General features: G+C 51.8%; 1 protein-coding gene across 2 annotated transcripts; it reads right to left on the reverse strand.

Moving 5' to 3' along the window:
• Positions 1-235: 235 nt before the first annotated feature.
• Positions 236-4657, reverse strand: HMOX2 (heme oxygenase 2). Of its 2 annotated transcripts, none has more exons than XM_026858645.1 (5): positions 4549-4657; positions 2954-3071; positions 1667-2158; positions 592-712; positions 236-508 (listed from the first exon to the last, which is right to left on the reverse strand). In XM_026858645.1, the coding sequence occupies exons 1-5, from the start codon at positions 4626-4628 to the stop codon at positions 384-386; spliced, it is 936 nt and encodes a 311-aa protein (XP_026714446.1). In that variant the 5' UTR covers positions 4629-4657; the 3' UTR covers positions 236-383. The 2 variants fall into 2 exon arrangements, with proteins under 2 accessions (XP_026714446.1, XP_026714445.1); XM_026858644.1 differs by having other exon boundaries at positions 236-511.
• Positions 4658-10012: the final 5355 nt, after the last annotated feature.

Raw genomic sequence — 10012 nt, forward strand, 5'->3', positions numbered from 1 at the left:
TTGCAGCCAGGGCAGGAAACTCCCTCCAGCGACTGCTCCCTGGAAGGAGATGAAAAGCCAAGCACGTGAGGCCTTTGCCAGTACAGGACAAAGGCATCCCTCACCTCAAAAGCTGCCCCAGCCTGGGCAGGGCAGTGCTGCAGCAGAATCCTCACCCCCTCGCACCGGCTCAGTCTGTACACTAGTCAGCTAAAGGCTTTATATTACAGTGCTTGCATTACTGGTGTGCAAAGAGTCTTTGACAATCCTGCAGGATTCCTGTTTATTTTCTTACTTCCACCCTGCAGTCAACTCGCCTCCACCACCAAGGAAACAGCTTGAGAAAGGTCAGGGCGCGTGCCTCTGCCCTTGCTGCGGCCGGGAGCCACGCGCCGCTCTCCCCATCACATGCTGTACCAGGCAGCAGCCCCTGCAGCCACCGCCACGCAGGCCGCCAGGATCAGCTGCACCAGCGGATGCTTTGCCAGGGCCACAGCAGCGTGACAGGGGCAGCCGGCTCCTGCCTCACCTGCTAGAACACAGAAAGCACTGTTAGTGCTGTGAGTCTCACGCCGCACGCATGTGGCAGCTCTGCTGTTGCCCACGACCTACCTAGTTTGTCTGCATAGTAAGGGCATTTGCGCAGGTCTCCTTTCCCATCGTGGGCTGGCAAGCCTCCGTCTTGGGCTTCTTCTGTCAGTGACCTGCCAATCTCGTCCAGTTCATCAAACACCTGCAAGGAGTCACAGCCATTATGTGAAGTGGGCAGAGCCAGGCCGGTTTCATCCAGACCTCTGGAATAGACCTGGAGAACAGGCAAGAGCTGCTGCTGCCTCCCTCCTTCTCCCCAGAGACACCACGTGCTACTCATTGCGCAGCACCTGGCAGGTCTGCCTGCGTGTGACACCGGCCCCTGCTGTGGCTCCAAGAAGGCACAGCCTGTTCCAGGAACATCAAGGCAGCCCCAGGAGGGAGACAGAGACATAGCAGCTCCTGGCCTGTGGCGGGTGGAGCGAGGCCATGCGCTCCCTTCCCAGCTGCAGCCCCTCCGTGGGGATCACCACTCATGGACAGGCAGCCCCTCCAGCCCCACTGCCAGAGGTTTCCCTAAGGGAGCCTGGCAAAGGAGCCAACACATCCCACCACATTTCTGGCCAGACTAAACCACGACGACCTGCTACAGGCAGATTAAAGCTTCCATCCAGCACCAAAACTGTGTTCATTCCCCTGAGGCAAGTGGCAGCTCAGACAGGTTTTATGAAAGACAAATACTATGGGAAGGAACAAGAGGCTACAGACATTTTTGGCCACTGGGCAACATGTCAGACAGGAGAGGAGCACCACCAGATTGGTGCAATATGTTCAAACTGTTTGAGGCTGTCCCAGAGCAAGAGCTCTGCTCCACCCACTGCTTCAGAGCCACACAGCTCATGGGAATGTTGTAGTGAAGGGAGCTTAATTTTGCCCTAATCAAAGGCTCAGCTGTGGTGGTGGAGTATGGGAGGAAACTAGTGGAAGAACCATTCCAACCAGAATCCCACCACCCCAAGAAGGAAAGGCTCTGGTGGTCTCTGACCCAAACCACTGCCTGGATGAGCAGTCAGACTGAATTAACACAGGCCTAAGAGGTGGTCCAGACCCAAAGGCAGCAGCACCTACACATACAGGGGCTCAAGGAGTTCAGTACCTGCATGTTAAATCTGAAGGCTCGGTTGGCCTCTTCCACGATCCGTTCCTTGGTGTTCTTGTCCAAATCCAGAGCATTCATCCTCGCTCTGTAGAGCTGCTTGAACTGCTGTGCATTGGAAACATTGTCAAACACATAGAATTGGATCCCTTCCTCAGTACTGGGCAACTTCAGGGCCCTCTGGGCTACCTTCTTCAGCACTTGGCCACCTGAGAGGTCCCCCATGTAGCGCGTGTAAGCGTGAGCCACTAGCAGCTCTGGCTCGTGCTGTCCCACATGATGGATTCTGTCCACATAGTGCTGAGTTGCCTCTGAACACTGGATCTTCTCTTTCCAGCCTTCTCCATAGAAATATTTCAGGTCTTTGACCAACGCTTCTCTCCGGTGAAGCTCCAGGGGGAAATACAGTGGAGCAAAGACTGGGTTGTCCTTGTTGCGATCCATTTCCTCTTCCAGAGCTGAGTATGTGAAGTAAAGTGCCACAGTGGCCCGCTATGGACAAAGCACAGCCAATGTGAGAAGCCATTCACTAGATCAGCACATCACACCTTGTGACTAGGTCCCCCCTGCATGGAGTTGGGGTCAACGAGGAGGAAACCCCCAGGTGTGACACAAACCAGCCTGGAGAGCCCAGACCAGCCATGTATCACTTGAAGGATTAGAGGCTCTTCTCTGCCTACGTCCATAATGACATTTCCTATAGAGCACAAGTGAAGAGTTAAGTCTCATGCTGCCAGCTGGGTGCTCTGGGTCTCCTGTCACCTTGAGAGCAAGGCACGGGGACTGACTTCATCCCAAAGGTACAACTAGCACCAACAGCCTTGTGCTATACGAGACTACTGGATATGCTGCCAAGACCTGCAGGATCCAACAGTTCTGCTCAGACCCAAAACTGAAGGGAAAGGAATCCAACCCAAAGTCTCTGGAAAACAGCCTAGTCTCCAGAAGATGGAATAAGTGCTGTAATCCCACCAGGACTTCACTCCTAAACAGTTTATGCCCCCAGTATCTGTGATGCAGCTGCACGTGCCTGGAGTGGCCAGCAGATGCGTGGCCAGAAGCCCACCTAAGCAAATTTGTGCTGGGCCAGCACACTCCTCGCCCCCAAGTCCAGCTGTAGGACACATCAAGCAGGAGTCCCAGGCAAGTGCCCTCCTGCAGTTTTAACTCTTCAGTCCAGATTCCCCCCATCCCCTACACACAGAGCCATGGGGCTCTGCCTCAGTCTGCATCAGTCACTGGGTATTTCAAAGAGCTGCTCTGCCACAGGAGCAGGGCAGCACTCACCTTGAAGAGCTCTCTCTTGATCCGTCCTTTCAGGAACTCTTTGACAAACTGAGTGTTCTCCGCACGGTCATGGGATTCCTTAGTCCCCTCCTTCAGCAGCTCTGAAAGGTCGGTGGGGCTGCAGGCAAACAGGGAGAGATCCTTTCACCCCACTTCCACACACAGTAATGAGTCTGTCCTTGCAGTGTTTGGAGGGATCCCCCCACCCTCTACCACCTCAGCCCCAGTTTGGAGAAGGTACAAGGTGGGATCCCACAGGCTGGAATGGCACCACCAGGAGGAAGCAGCAGGGTGGCAGCAGCCAGAGGCTCCTTCTACCAATGCAGGTGCCTGTGGGCCAACCAGAGTGGCCATTCTGGGAGGGCTGGGGCTTCCCTGGGGCTCAGAGCCAGGATGTTGAAGCAATTGCCAAGGATCCTCTGATCCCTGCACCATGATTTTTGCTTCTCATCCATGTGAGCCCCGATAATATTACAAAAGGAGGCCTTGAGCATATAAAGAGCAACTATCAGAGCAGGCTAAAGGGCACAAGAGCCTCAGGCACATCCTCCGTGGTCACTGTGGAGGAGGAGTAAGGCTCAGGTGAGAGCAGATGCACACACAGGCAGGACCCTAGCTTTTCCAACTTGGGTATCAACTGCTGGAGATGGGAGCTGAACAGCAAAACAGAGCAAGAACACCCTGAAAAAGTTTATTTATCCTGAATTACAATGTTTTTGCAGGTTTTCACTAGTTGTCTTTCTAAAAAAAAAAAAATTAAAAAATCTATGATTCTACGTTACAGCCACTGCACCTACTTTAAATTTAGTACAGTTGTCAACAACTACACTCACTCAGAATTATGCCAAAGCACACCTTACAGTTTTTGTGACTGGTTTGCTACAGATAGAATGTTCATGTTAGCTGTAAGAGAGACAGACTTTGAAAAATCCAGTCCCACTGAGTGGCTGAACACTGCAGCCAACAGGTTAGACAAGGCCTGCATGGGCCAGAGTCATGTAGCATTAATTTCTCATGAAATGTGAGTCCATCAAGTCAGAAAGAAGTCAACCAGCCTATCTAGGTATTGTGGGAAGCACCCTATTCTGCCTTCCCATTTTCTGAGTCTTGGCTTTTAGTTTGTATGTGAATGTTTTTTTCAAACTAACTTCCAAGAAAATATTCTTGCCTAGACCAGTGGGTATTCTGCAAAGGCAAAAGCAGCAGCTCACTGGAGCAGAGTTCACCTCTAGAGTCATCTTTCAAAACAAGAAGCTGCTATCACATAAGACTGCCCAACAAGCCATGAAGAACTGGCTCTCCTTGCCTCCTTGGCTAGGAAGGCACAAACACAACTACCAAATGATCAAAGCATTTCTGAAATGCAAGTGTGATAGTAGAGACTAAAAAAACCCAAACAACTGCTTGTTGTCAGCCTTAGCCACATTGCTCCTTCCTACCCCATGCAGTAAAGTGTGATTAAACAGATTTTACTGCACATACATTTGATTAATCACCCTCACTCCTTTTCATATGAGAACAATCACTCCTGTACCTGGAAGGTCTCCTGCCTTGTTCAAGATTGTGTCTGTGCCATGTTCTGAGATAAGACTCACCTGACATTGTCATCTTCTGTTTCCTCATAGCTCAAGATTTCCCCTTCTCCCCCTTCTGAGCCCTCCATAGCAGATGGCATTGCTGGTCAGTGCTGGAGAGCAGACAATCTGAAAGGCAAAATTAGAGAGGGGTTTTAGAGCGAAGCTGCCTTCACAACAGGATGGGTATGAACTGCTGAGCAGCCTAGCAAGGGGCCTCTGAGCTGCTCCACCCCGCAGGGCAGTGAGGGGCAGCCACTGGCCATTTCCACTGCACACCAGGCACTTTGAAGGAAGCAGTGTCAGTTGTTCAGTTCAGCTACCTGAGCTGAACCTCAACACTAACATCCAGTTCACAAAGTATTAACCTGAGACCTCCAACACAGTGAGCAGCCTGCATTAGGTTTCCCACTTCAGGATGGCTCCTGGCTGAAGATGATCAGAGACTTCCACATTAGCAATCTGCACTGAAATGGTGAGCAATCTGCTTTCCACTGGTGCTACCAAATACCGCATCCAGTGTTAGACTCTGAGCAGAGTCACTGGAAAGGGAAGCACGTCTCCTTCAGTCAAGAGAAAGAGCAAGTGGTGTGGTTTAACCCCAGGCAACAACCAAGCACCACACAGCCACTTGCTCACTCCTTCCCTGCCCTCAGAGGGATGGGGAGAATCAAAAAAGAACCAAAACCCACAGATTAAGAATCTGTTTAATAACAAAAAAACCCCACCCTAAAATATAATAATAATAATAATAATAATAATAATAATAATAATAATAATAATAATAATAATGAAAAGGAATATATCAAAAAGAAAGAGAAATAAAGCCCAAGAAAAGACAAAGGATGCACAACGCAATTGATCACCAACTACTGACCGATACCCCAGCAGCTATCTGCCCCTTCTGGCCAACTCCCCCGGTTTATATACTGGGCATGACTCCTATGGTATGGAATAGTCCTTTGGCTAGTTCAGGCCAGCTCTCCTGGCCATGCTCCCTCCCAGCTTCTTGTGCACCTGCTCACTGGCAGAGCAAGGGAAACTGAAAAATCTTTAACTTAGGGTAAGCGCTACTTAGCAACAACTAAAACATTAGTGTGTTATCAACGCTCTGCTCACACTAAATCCAAAACACAGCACTGTATCAGCTACCAGGAAGAAAATTAACTCTATGCCAGCCAAAACCAGGACAACAACCTACTTCGTTTCCACAGCAGTACAGAGCCTCCCCTGGAAGGAAGCAGTGGTAAATTAGGCCAGCTAAGCTCTGAAGTCAGGCAGCACACAAGGGAAACTAAAGCCTTCCCTGCAACAGAATATATGAAGGGGAACTTCCAAAACAGGGCAGATTTCACTGCTCCGCTTAGCAGGGTTTACTTCAAACCCCAGAAATAACTGGGATCTCCCCTTTAGCAAAAGGAAAAAAATCTTCTTAGAAGTAGCAGGATGCACAAGTCATACCCAGAAGCAGAGGCAAGACACCTGGCTTACGTCAGCCAAACCCCCCTGTTAAGTCAGAAATCCAGCCACCTCGTTTATAAAATGGACCTGTAATCAGCTTTGTGCGGAGCAGCACCACCACCTTACAGGCAGCCTTGCCAGATGAGCAAGGAACTAAGCTGTGGCTGGCTCTTCGGAAAGCACTCGCTGTGCGAGAGCCCTCTCTCATGCTCTCCCACTTCAGTTCAGTCCCCCTTGGGGGCTGCACTGCAGGCTCAGCATACGGCTGGGGCTGACAAGCCGCTGCCAGCTCACCAAGCTCAGGGCCGGCACCAGCACATCAGCTGCTGGCGCCCAGCTCACAAGAAGCACTAACTGCCCTCTGGCTCCTCACCCCCGAGTCCCTAAGCCCTGTTCTACAGCCACTCTCACTGCCCTCCACACTCCCACGCAGAACACAGCCAGAAGCTGGGTCTGAGCACCCATCCCTGGGTGCAGCACTCAGCTGGGAGGACACATCACACGGCCCTTGGGCTCACCGGGACAGAGCCTTCTGCAAGGGGAGGACTGACCAAAACACATGACTTCATGACGCCAGCCAGGCCAGTGCAGCAGCACAAGTCATGTAGGGTGACAGCCCTACACCCCATTGCCCTGCCCCGCTGGACAGGGCACAGCGCAGCCTCCCTGCCCCTTGGGTAGAGAAATATAGGGCAGCATGATGCAGATGGGGCAGAAAGCAGATCAGCACAAAGGCTCAGATATTTGAGGAAACCAGGTTCATGTGCTGTATTGTCTATTTGATCACACACTAGAACAACACTGGGTCAGCAAATGGGACCTACCTTCAGTCATCACACAGCTTCAGTTTCAAACATCGGGAAATTCCCACCATGTCGAAGGGAAACTAAAGCAAAGAGGCAAATAACCTGCTTGGGCTCAGCCAGGAACCTGTCACAGGCACAGGGTGGGACAGTCTGCTTGCCTCACAGCACAGCCAGCCTCCTGCCAGTACAGATGCACAAAGTTGTGATGACACCCTAGCTTCCAGCTCAGCCTACTTCAGGCCAGGCACTTCTCAAGAAATGCAGATTCCAAAATTAAAGTAGATGAACTGGTTCCAATTTATCTTATACTTCATAAAGCCAGAGTCCTGGAGGTAGGGTGTGCTGCCTCTGCATGCTGCCAGGCCTGCAAGAGCCAACAGTACAAAGCAGGAGGTGAAAGCAGAGTGACAAAGAGCAGTTCAGCACGGCCCATCCCCTGGAAGAGGCCTGAAGGTTAAATGCAACCCAAAGGAACACACCAGATCAAGCCTCAGGAACTAGTAGTTAGCAGCAATGGCTGAAGGCTCCAACAGCCAGACATACATGGCACGGCTCCCGAGACCATCACCGTACAAGACACATCTGTTAACTTACTGATGAGCGCCTCCAGACCCAGGCCTTGCAGCACACTCGTGCTCAGCAGTGCTCACCAACACAAACTTTGAGACCCCACCAGATGCTCCTGTGTAGCACAGAGAGCAGAGGTCTTTACCCAAAGTTCTTACAAGCTTTACAGAAGCACAACCGATCAGAACGGTGGATAGTTGTTCCAGTGGCAGTGTCTGCTGTTGGAAGAAGGGGTTAGCATGCAAAAGGTTATTAAGGACTTTGGTGCACTCTTGGACTTGTATCTCCCATGGTTTTTCTTGTAGAGGCTCAGTCTGACATGTTCATGTCTACAGCCATACACAGGGCAGTGACACCACCAGTCCCTTTAGCCCAAGGTGAGGACAGTACACATACAGGAAAATACAGACGTTTAGATTTTTCCCAATACCATCTTGGATATAGACACCTGCCTGATGAGCCATGAATTCAAGAGACAAGTCAGCACAAATCAAACCCCTGTCCTTTTCACCATTAGGGTACTGCATGAGAACTGGGAGAAAGGGAAATCAAAATCATAGTATCTCTCATCACCACACATCATTGCTTTTATTCAAAAACTGGCAGCAGAAAGCCCACAACATGGTCACTGGTCACAGCCCTGGTCTCTGGGGGCATTCTGCTCCTCTGAAAGAGGCAGTGTCCTACACACCAAGAGGGAGGTTCCAGCAGCTGCCTACCTCCACTGCAGAGGCTGAAACCTCATTTCATTTGCTATGAGGAGCTCTGCTCATCGAGACCCTGGCTGATGTTCAGGGTAAACAAATACCTTCCCAGTGCCCTGACAGCAGCCTGCTTGGGAGGAATCCAAGAGCTACAAGAGTTGGGATAGCAGGGCTGGAGAGTGGAAGAAAGGTTTGGTACAGAACACCTCAACACTGCAAACATTTCTTTCCCAGTAACAGTGTTCAAACCCTCTGAGAAAACATCCCTATCTCATCTAGCCAGCAATTAGCTCACCCCTACACACATTTCTGCAGCAAACTTCACACGCAAGATGCACAGCCATTCTTTTCAGGGTAGGAAGCCACTCAATCCCAATAATCCCATGCCTTTTGAAGGAAGTAGACACTGTTGCTGCAGGGAAGTAGGACTGGAAGTCCTGGCTTTGCTTGACCACCCCTGGGAGAAGTCCAATCATTCACAAACACCCAGGCAGTACAGAGTTCATGTTTGCTGTTCAACTAGCATGCAACTTCAGTGTATTTCCCGACGCACAGCTTACACCCTTGCTTTAACAAGCAGCAGAGCGTGGCTGGACCTCCCTAAGTATCACTGCAGCAAGGACAAACTCCAAAACCCCAGGCCTAGCAGCTTAAGGAATCATCATAGAAGTAACCTGGCAATTGCATCAGGAGAGCTTCACATCTCTCCTCCTCCCTCTGTGGAGGTATTTGGCACCGGCTGCTGCTGGAAATGGAACCTCCAAGAGTAAGTTACTACATTACCTGATCTCAGGTAGGTTTAAGATTTCACCTGGACACAGCCTAAATTTAGGCAATAGTTCAAGTCTAAGACACTTCTAGCAGTGCCCATGCAAATGCTACTTCTGTCCCCCACAGCTGCAGTCCAGCACCTCAACAAATTGACCGAGGAAGGAAACTCCTGGTGAGTTCACAGATCTTGCCCAGTTCTGCACTTTGGTGAGCAGCCTTTGCATCAGGCTGTGCATCAGGAACCGGTTTCCTTGCATCAGCCAGGAGAAGAGCACAAGGGGCAAGTCAGTCAGGGCTAGATCTGAGGGAAGGAAGAGCGCAGCGTGACAGACACACATGAATACATCAAAAAGCCTTTGCTCTGGGGAGAGCCTGTGCTGGCCTTGCCTGTCCCAGCACACAGTCAGCTGTGCCTGGACACCCCATGCAGGGCCAGTGACAGGCACTTACTGGTGATGTATGTAATGCAGCACTGTGTACAAGTGCTAGGCACTGTGAGGCCTGAATAAGACATCTGTTTCACCCAACAATGGAAAAGCAGGGACAATAAGAGGCCTGAGATGCCTTCCTCCTCCAAGCTCTTCATTGAGCGCGGCTAGATCAAGAAGAGCCAGGTGCCCCCCGCATCACTGGGAGAACCCAGCGCAGGACTTGGGTCCCGAAAGACTGGAGCATCCTTCGCAAGAAGCTGCGCACAGGAATCACTGCAGGGATGTGAGGCAACTTCTGGCACGCTTCCTCAGCTGCTGTGCAGACGTTGGCCCATGGGAGCAGAAGGAAGAGATTAGGGAGGCCTGACAATTGCTGGCCCGGCGCGCCGCCAGACCTCAGCTAGTCACGAGCACACAGCTCGCAGACGGGCGCTGCGGATCCCGAACAGCTTGAGGCGTCGAGGACCATCCTTCCACGACCTTCGATGCGCCTTACCGGCGCCGCAGCCAGCAGCCGGCCCGGGGCAAGGCAGACAGCCCGGCCGGAAGGGCAGGAGGCAGAGCAGGGCCCGCGGCAGAGCCACGGGCCGGCCCCCCCAGGCTCCGGAGAGCAGAGGCGCACGGACACGGCCCTGAGACGGCCCAGACGATCTCCCGGCGGAGCGTCTCCCCGCCGCAGTGTACCAGACCCACCTGCCCCCGAGAGCGGGGAGGCCGGGGCCTCCTTCCCCCGGCGGGGAAGCGG

The sequence above is a fragment of the Athene cunicularia genome, assembly GCF_003259725.1.
Source record: "Athene cunicularia isolate RWA chromosome 14 unlocalized genomic scaffold, athCun1 chr14_part1, whole genome shotgun sequence".
Lineage (NCBI taxonomy): Eukaryota > Metazoa > Chordata > Aves > Strigiformes > Strigidae > Athene > Athene cunicularia.

What these genes read in the sequence shown, in the direction of transcription:
- HMOX2 (XM_026858644.1), bottom strand. Translation starts at nt 4,628, where the DNA reads ATGCCATCTGCTATGGAGGGCTCAGAAGGGGGAGAAGGGGAAATCTTG. An exon ending in CCTTCAGATTTAACATGCAG is followed by an intron (nt 713 to 1,666) that starts GTACTGAACTCC and finishes GACTCCTTGCAG; the next exon opens with GTGTTTGATGAACTGGACGA. An exon ending in TTACTATGCAGACAAACTAG is followed by an intron (nt 512 to 591) that starts GTAGGTCGTGGG and finishes TCTGTGTTCTAG; the next exon opens with CAGGTGAGGCAGGAGCCGGC.